At 41.5% G+C, this 18702-nt stretch overlaps 1 protein-coding gene and 1 long non-coding RNA gene across 5 annotated transcripts in view; one reads left to right on the forward strand and one right to left on the reverse strand.

Moving 5' to 3' along the window:
• Positions 1-1659: 1659 nt before the first annotated feature.
• On the reverse strand, positions 1660-10310 carry LOC118880598. Of its 2 annotated transcripts, XR_005016345.1 has the most exons (4): positions 10181-10310; positions 7917-8000; positions 6911-6961; positions 1660-2129 (listed from the first exon to the last, which is right to left on the reverse strand). It is a non-coding gene; the product is annotated as an uncharacterized LOC118880598 (long non-coding RNA). The 2 variants fall into 2 exon arrangements; XR_005016344.1 differs by lacking the exon at positions 6911-6961.
• The window catches only part of METTL9 (methyltransferase like 9), a 43236-nt gene continuing 34733 nt past the window's right edge, over positions 10200-18702 (forward strand). For all 3 annotated transcript variants that reach the window (XM_036824269.1, XM_036824270.1, XM_036824271.1), the window contains exon 1: positions 10200-10824. In XM_036824269.1, the coding sequence (XP_036680164.1) occupies positions 10309-10824 (516 nt within the window). In that variant the 5' untranslated portion in view covers positions 10200-10308. The remainder of the gene's footprint in view (positions 10825-18702) is intronic.

The raw sequence follows: 18702 nt of genomic DNA on the forward strand, positions 1-18702 counted from the left end.
TAATGTGCTGTTGGATTCTGTTTGCTAGTGTTTTGTTGAGGATTTTTGCATCTATGTTCATCAGTGAGATTGGTCTGTAATTTTCTTTTTTTGTATTATCTCTGTCTGGTTTTGGTATCAGGGTGATGGTGGTCTCATAGAATGAGTTTGGGAGTGTTCCTTCCTCTGCAGTTTTTTGGAAGAGTTTGAGAAGGATGGGTGTTAGCTCTTCTCTAAATGTTTGATAGAATTCACCCGTGAAGCCATCTGGTCCTGGACTTTTGTTTGTTGGAAGATTTTTAATCACAGTTTCAATTTCATTACTTGTGATTGGTCTGTTCATATTTTCTATTTCTTCCTGGTTCAGTCTTGGAAGCTTACACCTTTCTAAGAATTTGTCCCTTTCTTCCAGGTTGTCCATTTTATTGGCATAGAGTTGCTTGTAGTAGTCTCTTAGGATGCTTTGTATTTCTGCAGTGTCCATTGTAACTTCTCCTTTTTCATTTCTAATTTTATTGAGTCCTCTCCCTCTTTTTCTTGATGAATCTGGCTAAAGGTTTATCAATTTTGTTTATCTTCTCAAAGAACCAGCTTTTAGTTTTATTGATCTTTGCTATTGTTTTCTTTGTTTCTATTTCATTTACTTCTGCTCTGATCTTTATGATTTCTTTCCTTCTACTAACTTTGGGTTTTGCTTGCTCTTCTTTCTCTAGTTCCTTTAGGTGTAAGGTTAGATTGTTTATTTGGGATTTTTCTTGTGTCTTGAGGTAGGATTGTATTGCTACAAACTTCCCTCTTAGAACTGCTTTTGCTGCATACCAAATGTTTTGGATTGTGGTGTTTTTGTTGTCATTTGTCTCTAGGTATTTTTTGATTTCCTCTTTGATTTTTTTCAGTGATCTCTTGGTTATTTAGTAATGTATCGTTTAGCCTCCATGTGTTTGTGTTTTTTATGTTTTTTTCCCTGTAATTGATTTCTAATCTCATAGTGTTGTGGTCGGAAAAGATGCTTGATATGATTTCAGTTTTTGTAAATTTACTGAGGCTGGATTTGTGACCCAAGATGTGATCTATCCTGGAGAATGTTCCGTGTGCACTTGAGAAGAAAGTGTAATCTGCTGTTTTTGGATGGAATGTCCTATAAATATCAATTAAATCTATCTGGTCTATTGTGTCATTGAAAGCTTGTGCCTCGTTATTAATTTTCTGTCTGGATGGTCTGTCCATTGGTGTAAAAGAGGTGTTAACGTCCCCCACTATTATTGCGTTACTGTCAATTTCCTCTTTTATAGCTGTTAGCATTTGCCTTATGTATTGAGGTGCTCCTATGTTGGGTGCATATATATTTATAATTGTTATATCTTCTTCTTGGATTGATCCCTTGATCACTATGTAGTGTCCTTCCTTGTCTCTTGTAACATTCTTTATTTTAAGGTCTATTTTATCTGATATGAGTATAGCTACTCCAGCTTTCTTTTGATTTCCATTTGCATGGAATATCTTTTTCCATCCCCTCACTTTCAGTCTGTATGGGGACAAAGGGATTTTTTTTTTAGGTAATGGAAATACTCTGTATTTTCATTGTAGTGGTGGTTACATAGTTGTATGCATTTGTCAAAACTCATAAATTGTACACTACGTACTGTGAATTACCTGACTTGAAAAAATTTGCAGACCATAGAATTTGCTTTCATTTTATTTTTGGAAGGCTGTCCTGAAGTGATTATACAAATGCCATTTGACTTGCTATTTAGAAATGTCATTTTCTTCTTTTAGGTTATCTGCACACTTAAAAACTAATTGCTTCATTAAAAAATAATTTCATGACTTTTGAATGCTTTTAATTAAAGTACATATTGCTTCTGCTAAGGACCTTGTCTCTGTCTTCTCCCTGGTGAGCCATGTTGAAAACTCCCTATTTACAGCAGGATTCTGAATCAGCCCACATGGGATGGCCCAAGGAACTGCATTTAACCAACATCACTGGGGATTCTAATGCTTGTGGTCCAAGGACTGTTAATAAACACCAGGAGGCAGTAGAGCTTTGTGTGAAGGATATGGGTTCTGAAATCAGACTGCCTGGACTAAAGTCATGCTTCAACCACTCATCTGCTGTGCAGTGGAAGCTTTCTGTGCCTTAGATTCTTTCTCTGTAAAAAAAAAAAAAAATTGATAACAATATTATGAACGTTGTTAAGATTGTAGTGAGGAGTAACAGTGTTAGCACAATGTCTGGCACCTAGTACATGCTGTCCTTGTTGTTAGTGGCATGTGTGATACTCTTGCAGTGCTGTTGTAGGAAGCTATTTTTCTTTCTTTCTTTCTTTCTTTTTTTTTTTTTGGTTTTATCCTTTGAACTTTATTATCACGTTTCAGAAATATCTTCATTTGGTTGACATACTGATAATTCTTCCCTCATGGAAGGCTCTTTTTCTTGAAGAGTGAAGCTGTGGTCCAGATTGAGAACTTCATGTGGTAGAAATACACCTATTTTCATTTTTAGAGTACTTTTCCTCCAGGTATTTCTCAGGGGACTAGGCAAGCCTCACACAATGAAATAGCAGGGGAAGGTAAAGGAGAGGGTGATGAATATGGGCCGGGTGAGTAAGAAATGCAAGGATTTTGGTTTCAGGTCATAAGGAGCTGACAGTTTGTCAAGCACATAACTCTCAAAACAATGTCTCCACTTATACACTTTGTTGCAGGTATGTACTATTTTGCAGTAAATCATTTCCCATTTATCTTATGGAGTGTTATGAACTCTGAATTTATGAGATTTGTTTTTAAAGTGTGCGGGAAAACACAGAAAATTATACCACTTCTCTTGTATACCATGTAAGTACAGATATGTTTATATTAGCCTTTGGGAAAAATCCACAGAATTTATAATTCACAAAAGAAAGTAAGCAGGTAAGGGAACAGACCCTGTAACTGGAAGAGACTTTAAGAGTCTCTGATCCAGGTCCATGACTTTATGTACAGGTGGTCTTTATTAATTTCCATTTTTGCAGACAAAATGATTAAGGTTATGTGATTTCCAAGGTCACATGGCAAATATCAGGATTGTAACTAGAATTTGAGTTTCCTGCCTCCTGGTGTAAATGTTCACCCTGTTTTGGATGATAGAGATGAGGGCTGGATAAACTGATATGGGGACCAGGGACTGGGAGTGTGTGGTGGGACAGAAGAGACCTTGAATAAGAACCACAGGCATATGAGAAAGCCTCATTCCTATACATTGCATGTTTCAGTCTGATACCTGTTGGATGAGGGAAGGCTGGCTGGTCATAACCATTCCCATAGGGAGTATAATGTAGGTACATTAATCACAGTCTGAGGTTTTTTTGGTATAGAAACAATATGTTGGTACTTTGAGAATGGAATCATCTCTCACAGGCACGGTAGCATGGATCAAACTCACAGACCAACGCAAAAAAAAAAAAAAAGCACCAAATCTATCTTAATCTATACTGAGACACTAAACTATCCAGGGGATGAATGGTTGTGTTCCCCCCTATCCCTTATCCTATATAAGGGATATGGTGGGCATAGAATGAGGGACATGGCAATTCAGGATAACGTTAATGGATGATGTCATGGCAGTTGATAAAATGGATGCACCCCTCTCCATCCACACAGAGGGGCTCCTGCTGCATTGAGCAAAATGGACCAGGCTTTGGTCTCCTGGGCTCGTGGTGGAGATCCACTGTGAAATCAGTCTGCCTTTCCATTTCCTAAGGCTGACCCAATCCTCCCCACCCTCCACTCACAATGAGCTGTTAATTCTAAAATATGTTATTACCTTCCTTCAGCCAATTTGTAGTCAAGTCTTGGCTTGGGGACCTGCCTTATTTTAAAGATGACTTTTCATCTCTTGCTCTAATCCATTATGTGCATGCTTCAAAAAGTGTGATTCTCAGCAATTTTATTTCCCTAGTTCCAGAATTTTTTTGAAGGCAATTTTATGATTGACTCCATGTACCACTTACCATGTCAAAAAAACCTGACAAAGTTTTTTTCTTGAAACATCCTTAAACATATATGTCAAAAATATAATTTATTCCTGATGCTTGTGTCCAGACATAAGTTCCAAACTGGATAGAAGAGCTAACAAATGTTAGATATCCTCAAATATGATGTGTTACCATGTGTCAAGATGAAAATATGCCCATGTATTTATAGACATGGGCTGCTATTTATAGACAACAGTGGAGAAATTCCAGTCCATGAATCAAACAGGGGATTGAAGATTCTAAAAATGAATACATTGTACTATCAAACCCTACAGGAGTAACTCAGATTTATTTTCCTGAGACTTATTCTATTGAATAATCATGATGAGCACTGTAGATGTGGTGAAAATGATCTGTAAATATGTCTCCTTATGAAAGCAAAAAAAGTGCATATAACTAACCTAAGACAATTTGTTTAAATTGTAAGATATCTGAAAAGCATCAAATTTGGCTCCAATATCATTTATAGTTCTGGTTATAAAATGGACCATTCCTGGAGGGAAAACAGCCTGTTTTACATTCACAAATACCAAACTTCACTTTAGTGAGGTTCCTGAGCAAAGCTGGCTTCCCTGACCCACGCCCCCAGGGCTGGAGTGGGAGGCATGAGGGGAAGGTGGGATCTGAGTTCTGTTGGCTAAGAACAAAAGTCTCTGTGGTGGAGGAAAGGCTTCTGGCCTCTGATGCCTGCCCCATCACATCTAAAACTTTTTTGGAAAGACTTGAGCATAGAAATCTAATGAACTTGGAAATAAAGCTTCTATTGTAAAAGGGCTTAATAGCTGATTTCAGTATTTACTTTGTCAATTTTAGGAAACTGTATGGAACAACTGCAGGGTTCTCACAATCTAAGGTTTTGGTTTTCTAATAACCAAATGCATTTCTCCTGGATTTAATGATTCATGCACACAGTAAGTTTAAGGAAGATCCCAGGCTAAGTTGCAAAACAAACTCACATTAGTTGTGGCTATTAAAAAATCGATCACAGTTTTCAGCAGAGAAGGGAGTTAATTCTGTCTGATTTTCAGGTTGATTGATTGCTCAAGTATTCTCTTTCATAAAAGTATTCTTCCTCATTTTCAGACCAGTTTGTGGTTGTGCAAAGATAAAATAGTGGTCTTCTCTCATGCCAGCAGAGATGTGGTTCTGTGGTATGTTATACAAACTATTTAAGATACTTATGTTTATGTACACACATACATGCTTTGTCTACCATAAAATATTTAGATTTTAAGTGTTAAAAGCTTTCTCATCGCACCATGCAATTTTTTTCATGTACTTCATATAAACCATACGTTTGAAAGTTGTAGAGTCACAAAATAAGAAGGCTTTATAGTTTCAAAATAAGTATATGAAAACGCAGTGCCATGAAGTTACATGGTGAGCTGGGGTGGAGAGGAAGCAGGCATTCACAGGACCAAACCCACATACATGCAGGAGACAGCAATGAAGAGGCCAAGGATAGGGATGTTTTGAAAATATACTTAAAACAAGATGAAAGAAGATCTTGGACCTTTGAAAATGCCCTAGAAAGTGAATGAAAACAACAGCCTTCTCTTTTATCAGAGCTCTGACTCAGACCTGCTACTAGGAAGACCTTGAAATATAGAATATACGTATAGAAATATACATTAAAAAACCATATATTCCTTTAAGTGGATCAAAATATTATATGTGCAAATTTCTTTTAGAGATCCTAGAAGCAGTTGCGTACATGGACAACATAAGTACATAGGTGGCCCACCGTGATTCTTCACAGCCCAGAAGGCTCTCAGGGGTACCCCATATTTTCTCCCATAATTACTGGGTGCACCTGTAGTCCAGAGGAACTTGGGCAACTTGGAAGCTCTCAAGCTTAGGAAGGAGGTGTCAAAATGAGGCCCACAAAGCAACACTTCCTCAGGACAGCTTTTCCTGAACCCCTCCCCCTGCCCCCACCCCCCACTGAGGTCAGGTCTCTGCTGTAAGTTCTCCTAACAATGTACACTTCTTTTCTAGCACTCAGCAAACTGTAATTAACTATTCATCTTGTGATTACTTGGACAGGTCTGCCTCCCTACTAAACAGTAAGCTCTATCAGGGTAAGTCATTGTGTAAGTCATTGTGTTTTCCTCTCCATTTAGTCCAGTGCCTGGTGTCTTGCATGTACTCAATAAATCTTTATTGCCTACGTGAAAGTGGTAGTTCTTTGTCTTTCCAATATTATTCCTGACATAAATTGAAACAGGTATGAGATTGCCATGGGAGGGAAGCTGTGGGTTTCAGAAGGTTCTAAGCGGGTGAAATGCTGTGGCTGGCCCAGAGGTATGCAAATGAGCCAGCCAGGAAGAGTTTCATACATCAGAGAGGGAAAGGTTTTCCTACTAAGAAGACAGGCATCTCTGACAGGTACATAAACTTGAGTTTGCTGCTTGATTTTGTGATTCTAGGTTTGAATGTTATGTAAATAGTTTTGTGTTTCATGTTCCTTTTAGCCACTTTCATTCTCACTTCCTAGTTCAAAGTCTCAGGAAGGGGTGTGGGAATAGACAGACACATTATGAAGAGGAGCTATAATCGTGGGCTCTAAGGGAATGTTTTATGGAGGTTAGCTTTGCAGAGACCAGTCGCATTAGGAATGAGCATTGTTATGATAATCTTGGTTGAGTTTTTACAGTTTATGAAGCTTTCAGATCATCTGATTCTCACAGACATACTGTGAACTAAGCGACTCAGAATCGTGGCCCACAGTTTATAGATGAGAGAAGGGAGGTTCAGAAGAGGTTGAGTTATCCAAGTTATCATGAAAGCAAGAGCAAATTAACATTTTTTGAGAACTTACTATGTGTTGAGGCACTATGCTAAGCCCTCTATATTTAGAATACACAATTTAATCCTCACCACATCCGCATGATGTGATATGTAACCATTATTATTACCTCCGTTTTACAGATGAGGAGACCAAGACCTAGAGAGGTCAAGTTGTTTGCCTCAAAAAAAAAAAAAAAAAAAAAAAAAAGGTCATGAAGAACCTAGGGGCAAGACAGGAATAAAGACACAGACCTACTAGGGAATGGACTTGAGGACACGGGGAGGTGGAAGGGTAAGCTGTGACAAAGTGAGAGAGTGGCATGGACATATATACACTACCAAACGTAAAATAGATAGCTAGTGGGAAGCAACCGCATAGCACAGGGAGATCAGCTCAGTGCTTTGTGACCACCTAGAGGGGTGGGATAGGGAGGGTGGGAGGGAGGGAGATGCAAGAGGGAAGAGATATGGGAACATATGTATATGTATAACTGATTCACTTTGTTATAAAGCAGAAACTAACACACCATTGTAAAGCAATTATACTCCAATAAAGATGTTAAAAATAAATAAATAAATAAATAAAATAAAAGTAAGTTATTGGGATTTACCTAATTATTCTAAAAAAAAAAAAAAAAAGAAATGTAGAGCCAGGCTTCAAACCCAGGGGGGTCTCTTTCAGAGCTCAGAGGATAAACCACTATGCTAATGAGTAGCATTAGGAGATTTCCAGTAGAGTACATTGTGTTATTTGTATTTGCTAACCAGGTCTTCAGACTCTTGGTTCAATTCTGCTACTTTATGCTGCCATTTTTTTTTAAAACCTGTTTGCAGTTTCACCTTAGCTTAGACTTTATCAGAGACCATAGTGATGTCATTGCACATGCCTGAGATTATATCAACCAAGTTCAGATAAAAATTCCTTACATTTACTAATTAAAAATAATTGTTGAATATATTTACTAATTTTATTTTTTAGAGGTGCTCATTGCTTAATAACCACAAGGAACATCTATTGACTACATTGGTGAAAACTTGCACCTTTCTCTGACACTCTACAAAATATTAAGAAGCATAAAAAGAATCTAAGTCCGTGAAAATATGTGATTATGTGAGTTCTTTTTAGTCCATTACCTCTTCAAAGAGATGACAATGATCAACAGTGATGGCACATTCTGTGTCCTCTACAGATCCAGCTCTCTCTCCCCATAGGTTCTCCTTGTAATTGAAAAGAGAACACGACAGTGTCATAATTTGTAGCTGATAAGAACAATTACAACAAAAAGTGCCCTGCCTAGAGTTCTAGATAGGAAAGTGATCCATCCAGTCAAGATTTTGGGCCTGTGCACAGAGCTGTGACCCAAGCTACACACCTGAGCCTTGGTCAGGAGGGCACTGAGCAGAGCCCAGCTTTTGAATATCACTGCATTTCAAAGCCACATTAGAAAGAATACTGGCTGCTGTTTGGCTTTTTGTGTTATCTGTGCCTCTTCCCCTCTCCGTGATGGATAACTGAGGTTTTAATGTACAGTAGTGACATTCTAGTAGATGAAGGAAGGGGGCAGTCCCCAAGGGCAATCTGAACTTCTGCTTAGTATATTTACTCTTGCTGTTTTCCTTCCTCCTCATTTGTAATTTAGGAGGCTCTCTGAGAAGAGAGAGACAGCAAGGCTTCTTAGATGGATCAAAGGACGACAAGCTGGGATACCGGGTTCTATGAAAAGGTCTGCTATTGAATTTGTTCTGCTACCTTTAGGCACATCATTTGTTCACGCTGTGCTTTGGTTTCTTCCTGTGCTTGCTAAGAGTAAATAACATGTGCTTGAATATTTTGTGATGATTATAGAGTATTTTAAATGCGTGAGTGATTTATTTTTCCAGGCTGCCTGCTCAGGTCTAAAGTGAAAATCTGCTCCTTTGAGATGCTAGGCTTCATGGTGCTCAACTGACCCCAAATCCTTTAGACGACAGCAGCCACCTAGTTGCTTCTTCTCAGCTCATCAGGCTTACTCTATAGTTGCCGGGCTTATCTTTTGGTCTCCTTTGTTTGCAGAAATGAAATATGTAATTTTATATGTTCATGCTGCTTTTACACTCCCCCACCCCACTCACCCCCTCTAAAAAGATGAAGGCTTTCTTTGGCACAGAGCTGCTTTATCTGTGACACTGATCCCAGGAGACAGTGGAGAGAGGTGACATGGCAAACAAACTGAATTATCTGAGCTTGTTACTATAGTTCCTTTTTGATGATTTGGGTCAGGACCACTAGAGGTTTGAACTAGATTTAGTAAGGTGCAGGCTCTTTGGGGTTTGGCAGGAAGCAGTCAGGGAATATACTGGAAAGAGAACACAAAGTACCCTTCCCCTTTCCCCTCCCTGCCTTTTTGTTTGTTTGTTTGTTTGTTATAGCCTGTGTTACATTAGGCAACAAGATGCCCCTGTTAGCGAAAGGTGCCAAGCTGAGAGTCTTAGAAGCTAATAAAAATGTTTGTGGATAAGCAACGGTTTTGTTCCTCAGCAGTGGATCACCACGACACTATTAAATAAGTCTCTGAAGTGCACTAATGGAGTTAACGGAAAGGTTTCTTTCGTTTTGAACTAAAATACAATGTATTACATTATTTCTAGTGAAGTTAAAAGCATTTTCTAAACAAGCCTAGGAAGGTGTGAAGCTAGAGGACCCATGAAACATGTTACTCCTTAGTTGTAGCTTTGGTGGCAGCAGGAAGAACTTCAGACACAGGAACACAGTGTAACCTTTCAGTTTTGAAACGCTGCTAGGTCTTCCCGTTCTATAAATGATCAAAGAAACATTTGGGTAAATACTGCTCCCAAACCTTAGTTGGCTTTAAGAGTGCTGGGTCCAACTTCCGTTTGTTAGTTCAAGGACACAAGCAGCCAGGGACTCTAATTTGGGGTCTCATTCTTGGACAGGGTCATCAACACACCAAAACATTACTTGCAGGTGCCCCAGCTGCAGCAACTTCCAACAAAGGCAGAGCTTTCACCGATGCCTCTTAGAAACAGGGAGCCAGCAACCTGCCAGGCTTGGGGAACTGGGAGGGGAGGTGGGGAGGGGTTGGTGGTAACTTTTTCCCCCTAGATTCCTGTCCGCTTTGCAGCTCCTGTGAAGCAGGGTGGAGGTCCTTGGGGTGGGGGTCTGGCTGGTCGGCTCTAAATGTAAATAGGAAGCGACGCAGCTCAGCAAGTAACAGTTAAGAAGTGGCAGTCTCCATCTCTGGCAAGGACTTGGCCCAAGTGTCCGAAAGTACGAAAGGGATGAGGGTCACCCCCGGGTCAATCTGCACAACCTGGTGAAACGCACTCCGGGAGGGTGAATGAGGGGCCCAGAGGCAAAGACTAAGGCGAGGAAAGACCAGAAGAACCGCGGACACTACCTTGGAGGGACGGGGAAACTTCAGGTACCGCCTTGGAAATTATCTCCACTGGCCCAAAAGTCTTAAAATCGTTTCCGCCATTATAAGGAGCCGCGACCAAACAGGAGGCGGGGACGCGCGCCACGCGAATGCGCGCTCCCTTTGTCCCACCTCCTGGCCGGCCCGCTCATTGGGAGGAGGGAGCGCGCTTCGGAGAGAACGCGCCGCAGCCGTGCGTATGTGCTCCGGGTGGAAACTGGAGCCGGCGGCGGCGGCGTTCCGGGGGCGGAGAGGAAGGGGGAGGCGGGAAGGCTGCGCGCCGCCCGCTCCTCCCCACCCCCCGCCTCGGCCCTGAAGGGGCTGGATGGGCGAGTTGGGCGCGATGGCTCGATCCTGGGCGGCGGCGGCGGCGGCGGCGGCGGCGGCTGGAGGCGGTGGCGCGTCCTCCTCCTTGCCCCGGCGCCGGCGGTGATCCGAGCGAGTGGCCGCGGCCCCCGATGAGACTGCTCGCGGGCTGGCTGTGTCTGAGCCTGGCGTCCGTGTGGCTGGCGCGGAGGATGTGGACCCTGCGGAGCCCGCTCACCCGCTCCCTGTACGTGAACATGACGAGCGGCCCCGGCGGGCCGGCGGCGGCCGCCGCGGGCGGCAGGAAGGAGAACCACCAGGTACTGGGCCGAACCCGGGCCCGGCGGGGCGGGGCCGTGGCGGCCGACCTTCCCGCGCTCAGCCTGGCTATTGTGCGGGGCGTCGCGGCGAGAGGCCCCCCCGGGCCTCGCCCCGCCGCCCCGGCCCCTCGCAAAGTTTCCCCCCGTCTTCCCGGCCGGGCGCTCGGTCCCGGCCCGGCGACTCCTTTTGTTCCGCGGCGCGGGCGGAGGACGGCCTCCCCTATCCCTCCCCGGCCCCGGCGTGGGCGGCCCGGAGCCCCGCATTGTTCCTGGGTCCCCGGCGGTGATTGCAGGCGCTCGGCCACCTCGGCGTCCGCTCCCGGCGGCGGGACGGAGGAACTTTAGGGTCGGCGCGTGGCGACGGAGACCCATCTGACACCGGGGCCTGAGAGCTAGATGACCGGACCAAACCCATTACCCCGGACAACCTTCATCAGCTCCGAGAATCACACCGAAAAGCCGGTGCCTCTTTTTGCGTGGTTGAATTTCTGAACGTACAAAAGGTCATAAAGAAATTTAACCGTGCTTCGTGAGCCATTTAACTCTCTGGGCTCGTTCCGGTGACATTTTCCCTAAGCACTTAAAAATGTGTTTGACAGGTCGTCACTTTCATCCTATCGAACCTTCCCCTGCTACTAAAGAGAGATCGCCTTTAAACTTTGATTTTGGTATCTGACCGCAGAGATGTGATAATAAGAAAGATGATGCAAGCTTCTACTGGAAGGGTTATTAGAACTGGGCAGGAGTGAATTCTTTAAAAAGTTGTAGTTGTGCACTGTGAACGATGGCGGTGTGGCACGTTGGGTAGTCTTTTCATTAGCTTAGTTTTGTGCCACTTAAATATGTGCATTTGTAGAATTAAGAGTGAGATATTTCATATTTGACCATAATGTAGTTGGCGGTTAACGTGACATTCATTGCAAGGAGGCTTTTGAACTCTGCCGGAGTGTTCGTTTATAATAGCTAGCATTTATAGTACATTTTGCCTTCCCAGAGAGCAGTAGCTAATTACTCCCCATCTTGTGTCTCATAATTTTCATAGTGTTCTCATTTTCCTATGTTATTTTTCTTGTTATGCCAGGTGTTCAGAGTTTACACCGAAGTTGATTTCATGTGTTCTAATGAAACGAAAGAATTATCTAAGGAGATAAAGCTATTCATTCAGAGAAGTAGTATTTAGTTTTTATTTAAAAAATATTTATAGTGACCTTTTTCTATTTTTAAAGGAAATCATAAATTTCCATAAAAATTTTTAAATTTATAATCCCACAGCTGTTGTACTTTGTTAGGTAATCACTCCTATGATATTGTTAGGAGTGCACATGAAGTTAGTAGGTGATCTTAACTTGTAAAACCACATTGTTTGCTACCGATTGATCAGTCATTTTTAGAGTTGTACTGTAGTGATAATGTAGTTACCAAAATGTCATACATCCGTAAGGAACATGGATAATGGTGTAAAACAATGAATAGAAATGTCATTTTTAACAGTTGGTAGAAATAAGTTTCTGGGTAGGATAAAAAGGAGGCTTATTTCCATTGACATGGAATTATGGTAGAGTCTCTTGGCTGTAGGTGTTTATTACAACACTTGTGATTACCTCTACTGCAGTACACTTGATGTTTTCAGTGCTCATAAAAGAAATAGACATATTATAAAACTGAAAAACTGTCTAAGTAACTTGATTTTTAATGGGGCCTAGGTAGAATTATAGCTGTAGACATAGCCTCAGAATATGCCCTAACAAGATATCTCTGAATGTCTTCCAATTGTGTACCTTTATCAAGTTGAATCTGCCAGGTTCTAAGGAAAAGTAATACCTCATTTACTTCATTAGGCTTCTGAGATACTAAAGTATGTGTGTACATGTGTACATGTGTGTGTTCTAATCAGTTGCACCTGACAGCTTGGCAGCTAATTTCTCTGAAGTGAAGACTAATCTGGTGGTTTCTGAATATTAGGTGGGCAGGGGAAGATTGGCTCTTTTCCTTAGAACAATCAGTCCAGACATTATTTTGAGTTGATACATTCACATTATGAAAATATTGTCCATGAATAAAGGTTAAAATGAACAAAAGAAACATGTATAGAAACCACAGTGAAATAGGAGACTGTTCTCTCTGCAATGTGGCTGAGTTGATGATTTGTTATCTGCTTTATATTCCAGGATCCTGGGTTTGCCTTATAAACTTAGTTGCTTGTGAAGTAACTTAACCCTAAACGCTTTTCCACCCTTCAAATTAATAGTTCATACTGGGTCTTCTGGTGTTCATTTGGGTATGTGGCTTCCATAGCCAGCCACATCTGGTTCTTTTGCAGTTGCATGAAAGTGGGGTTATGGATTTGATTGAACCATACTTAGCACAAGTTTTCCTTATGGTTATTTTGATTAAGAAGTTATGGTGGTAGATTCTGTGTTTAAGAGAGACCTTGGGCAATGTTTGTTCTTTAAAAATAGCTATTTAGTTACTATAGCCTTGAGAGGCAAGGCTCCTTTGAGCTAAAGCAGCTCTAGAACTATAGTCGCAGCACCATTTTAATAACTCGGTTTGGTGTGCTAGCTTTGAAACTGGGATTTATGTTTCACTCTGGGAAATCGAGAAGCAAGGGAGGGCTTCTCTCAGAGAAGGGATGGATATGGCTTGCATGCCAAATTGGGCTCACTGACTTTTTTTGTACAGACTGTGAAGTAAGAGTAGTTTTATACTTTTAAATGGTTGCAAAAAATATATAATCTTTTGTAATATGTGAAAGTCTTCTTACATGAAATTCAAATTTCAGTATCCACAAATAAAGTTGTGTTAGAACAGAGCCACCAAATTTGTTTACCTATCATGTGTGAGAGCTTCCAGATACAATGGCGCAGTTGCACAGTTGCTACTTTATGCCCTGCAAGCCTAGAATATTTACTCTCTGGCCCTTTACAGAAAAAAGAGTTTCCTCCAGAGAAAATTTCCAGCTTCCTTAATCAGCAGCACATTCTTTTTTTTTTTTTTTTTTTTTTTAAGCAGCACATTCTTAATCACAGATTGCAAGGTGGGTAGTTTGACTTACTGGGAAGAAATTGAGGCAGACAGTGAGAAACTAGATATGTGACTTTTCAATATTGGCTGACCCGGAACTTACAAAGAAGATGACAACAACAAAAACTTTGGATCTAGTCTTTTTGAGGCATGGCACCTAGTACTTAAAGTTAATGCAACTATTAAAGAGCTATTGAAACTCTTAAAGGACTCTTAGGCCCCACTAACTAGGTTCTTGATACTAACAGTTATTCAGCAGCTTCTCAATTGATGGAGTGAAAAAAGAATTTTCATCAAACTCCCTGGAACCAGGCCAGGACTATTTCTGCAGGTGACATACTGCAAGGTTTTTTAAAAAGCACAGATAACATTATCTGGAGTTAAGAAGGTGTAACTTAAAATTGCAAATATGTGTATATGTGACATTTTATTTTTTCACCTTCTTATATAAACTTGAACTGTGCTTTGCCATAAGCAGTGGTGGATTTAAGATAGAATTGAAATGATTTGGATTTTTTTCCAAATGAAAAAATACTTGGACATCACAGCCAAAGATCAAAGGTTATGCTAAAGGACAGATTCTGTCTGCTGCCCCTCCCTCCCCAGTTACCTTATGGAGGTGGACCCAAGTCAGGCATGAGTTATCAGTGCTCAGAGGGGTCAGTCAGCTGGCCAGACAGCCACTGATGGATAGGTTCGTGTCCTCCTCTGAACTGCCTTTGAAAGTCTGGAGGCCTTTGCAGCCGAATACCAAAGAGATTTTGAAAAGGGTTTCTTTCCTTCCTTATAACCTGTGTTGAAACCCTAAACAAGTGTTTGCTTCAGTTTTACAGAACACGGGGATGCTCTGTTCTTCTGGATATACCAGAGGCCTTTATGTTCCCCTCTGAAGGTGCCCTAGGGGACCCTGGTACTTCCAGTAAAAGAGTTTTTTAGACCCTCTGAAGCGTTGTTAAAATCTTAGGATTGTAAAATACAAACAGTGAGTGAGTATTTGAAATAAAGATTGCCAGTAATTTATTCATTAAATCAGAGCTGAAGCAATTTAATCTAATCTGTATAAGTTGTTTCCCTCCATGGACGTGAAGGTGCCTTGTTACTCTGCACTTTGAAATCTCGCATAAAGAGGTTGTTGGTTTAGGTTTGTATCATTTGTAGAAAAAGAATGAATGATTTGAATATCTACTCCTAAGCTGTACTTATACACAAGGTGTCAATGATTAAATGTCTGGACTGATGTGATTGCATTGTAGTACTTAGAATGTGATTTTTGAATCCTTAGCTGTCAAGGTCAATGTCGTCAGGCTTGGTCTTGCCACCTGCTGTAGTAGAAAAGATTCTGCTGGACCCCGTCAGTGGAGCCTTTCTGGTTGTTTTTAGTGGTACTGAATATCTCAGGTCTTTGGTTACTCATTTCTTTTGAGAATGGCTGGGTGCCCAGACCTACAGTGTGGTTTTTGGGCATTCCCTTGAACTTCAGTTCTCTGACTGGTTTTTGTGGACCTTGGACAGGAAGGGAAAAAATCAAGTTATTGTGCTTCTATTAAGTGTCAGGTACTTTAAATATATTGTCCTCTCTAATCCTCATAACAACTCTTGGATGTGGTACATCCCCATTTTACAGACAGAAGATTGAGGCTGAGCGATGAAACTTGCCCAAGAGCACAGTTAATAGATGGCAGAGTTGGATTTTGAAACCCCGCTCTGTCTGGTTTCAAGGCCCAGGCTTTTCCCACTGTTTCATGGTGTCTCTCCTAGGAATCCTTGTTGTCTGAGGGGCTGTGAAAGTAGATTGCCCTCTTAATGGCAGACTGTCCCCATTCTAGTGGACGTCTGTGTAGACATTGAAATTATGTAGCTGTGTGCAAAAACACAAGTTGTTCTTGCAGTTTGTGAGTTAGATAAAGATGGGACAGGTGCTTGAAGTTATGGCTTTCATCCAGTTTGTGCATGCTTAGGTAAAGTTTAACATTGAAAAAAAAAATCTTACATGTGTTGTCTTTCTTGTGACACCAGCCAATTCTCTGACACTAACTAGGTGTTCTACAATTCACTTCTGTTTGACACTACCCGGAGTTAACAGCCCAGAGACTTAAGGGCTCCCTCCTGCAAGACTGCCCTCACTTCACATGCCAGCTACAAGTTGAGGGTCCACAGTCTACCCATGCTTCTGTCCGACTTGTTTATAAACTCTGTGGTTTCCACAACCCCCATCAGGTTAGATAACTTGCTGGAATGACTCACAGGGCTTAGGAAAACACTTTACTTCTGCTTAAGGTTTATTATAGAGGATACAACTCAGGAACAGCCAAGTGGAACAGATGCATAGGGCAAGGCGTTAGGGGTGGAGAGGGTGGCACAGAGCCTCAGTGCCTCGTCCAGGTGAGCCACCGTCCCAGCAGATCAATGTGTTCAGCCACCTGGAAGCACCCAGAACCCTGTCTTTTAGGAGTTTTATGGAGGTTTCATTACCAAGGCATGACTGATGAAATCTTTGGCCTTTGGTGATTGAACTCCCATCTCTAGCTTCTCTCCCCTCCCTGGATGTTAGTGGTGGGGCTGAAAGTTCCACCCTGCCCTCCTGGTCATCTCATGAGCATACAAAAGGTGTTTTATCACTCCTGAGTTTCTCTAAGGTTTCTAGGAGCTCTGTGCTGGGAACTGGCGATAAAGACCAAATATTTATTTTTTATTAAAATCAGGAAGTTGGTTTTTTAAAATAACTTTCTAATTTTACTAATGTGCTCAAGTCCTTTGTATTTTGGAAGAAAAGACTATTATATCATATACCACGTGTTTGACTAGTTGAGGAACTCAAAAAAATAATTTCAGAAAAACTTTTAACTGTATCCCTCAGTCTGATAAGCAAATATAATTTTATAGGAAAATTGCGTTTCTACTTTAAAGGAATGATTCATCAAACAAGGTTATATAAAGATGAGGAGATTTCCATGGCCTTAATGAAATCTTTAAGACATGACTTAATACTTCATTATGTTGATTAGCTGGTACTTTGTCATGTCTACCTGATTTGGCTATTTCTTGTTTGGCTAATTATTAGTATCTCTACAGTCTTGTTGCTAGTAGGGAGGACATTGCTATTTACTGTAACCTCTTTTAGAAGACGTTATGTTTATTTATCACATCCTATTTCACACTTGGCATCAGCAGATGACTGCATGGCATAACTCTGGCTTGATTAGACTTTGTTATTTCAAAGATTTCCTTACTTATTTCCATTGAACAAAATTCAAGCAAACTTTAAAGGAAGATGCTAGCTCATAAGATGCTTTTTCAGACGCTGTGTTCTCCAGCTGAGGAGTACAGCCCTACAGTAGGGCTGGCACACAGTCCTTCCAATGTGAACCTTTAACGGGCATGATACTTTGTTCTTGCCTGTGCACATTTGTCTCTGTAGTCTTTGAGGAGCACACATTCAAAGAACTCACCTGCTTGAACATGTGCAGAAGCCTACAGACAGGCCACTTAGTGAGAGCTCATTACAGCTTTTCATTTAAGCTGGGTTGTCTGGAGAGAGGTAACTCCAGGGGGACTGCCACATGGTTGCATGGGCTCCTGCACTGACTTTCTGTCAACATCTTAAGGGCAAGGTGACTACGTATTTAAGGCCTGAAGGTCCTGGCCAAGATCACGATGACATTACTTGTTTCTCTGGGTTTCTGATTTTTTCCCTCCTCTGGAATGTAAGTTCCTGGAGGCCAGTGAGTCCGTCTTTAATTTTCCCTAGACCACTTTTGAGCTGGGATGGTTAGGAAATGCTAATGAGATTTTCTGGGTAAGCCCATTTAGGGGTTCTTAAGCAGTGGTGATTTTGTACCTTCAGGGACACTTGGCAATGTCTGGGACATTTTGGGTTGTCATGACTGGAGGGTGCTACTGGCATTTGATGGGTACTGGCTAAGGATGCTGCAAACATGCTACAGTGCACAAGGCAGCCCCCATAACAAGGATTGTCCAGCTCCAAATGTCAGTAGTGCTGAGGTTGAGAAACCCTGGCCTGGTGTAATTTAGTTGCTATCTAGATCAGATTATCTTTAGACACATTTAGTCAGTCTAACTGGGCAGAATAGTTCTGCTTTCTCAGACAGATACACTGGGTAGACTGAAGCAAAGAGAAGCTTCTTTGAAAGAAACTCATAAAAAAAAACCACATGCACCTAGAACAGGAGCTTGAATCAGCTGGGAGTGCTCAGAAACCTCAGGCTTCCTATTTATTCAGGAGCTATAAGGTGGGAAATGAAAGGTGAAGTGCTTTGCCAGGTGCCTGGTACAAGGTAGGCACTCAGTGTGTTCCTTCATGGCTTGCTCTGCTAATGCAGTTTTGTGGTGGGTGGGTAGCTTAACCACTATTTGCAGAATTGGGTTTCAGCAAGGCCTTGCAAAAACCTTGAAGTTTTAGAAATTGATGAAACCCAGTGACACCTGTCTCCATGGTTATCCTTGTGTTCTCTCCAGGATTTTACTAGAAACTCTAAATTTTATCTGTTGGACTGCCTGTGATTTTTAACAATGATCGTTAAACAGATGAACATTTATTGTTCATCTGTATCTGTGCCAGTCACTGAAGTCAGTCATTGCCCTTGACCTTTTATGGAGCTTTCTGTCTACCTGGGAAGATAGACACTGAACGTGCAATTATATACAGGTGTTCAGTTCAGTGGTTATAAGTGTTACTGAGGAGACTTGGGAGATATGAGAGAGTATTAGAACAGGGGATCCATCCTAGTCTGGAAGTTCAAGGGAAACTTACTTGAAGAAATATTTAGGCTTAGGTCAGTTGGGGTGGTGGGAAATGTAGGAGACAGCAAATACCATGCGAAACAGCCTTGGGAA

Source organism: Balaenoptera musculus, chromosome 15 (assembly GCF_009873245.2).
Source record: "Balaenoptera musculus isolate JJ_BM4_2016_0621 chromosome 15, mBalMus1.pri.v3, whole genome shotgun sequence".
In the NCBI taxonomy this organism is placed as follows: Eukaryota; Metazoa; Chordata; class Mammalia; order Artiodactyla; family Balaenopteridae; genus Balaenoptera; species Balaenoptera musculus.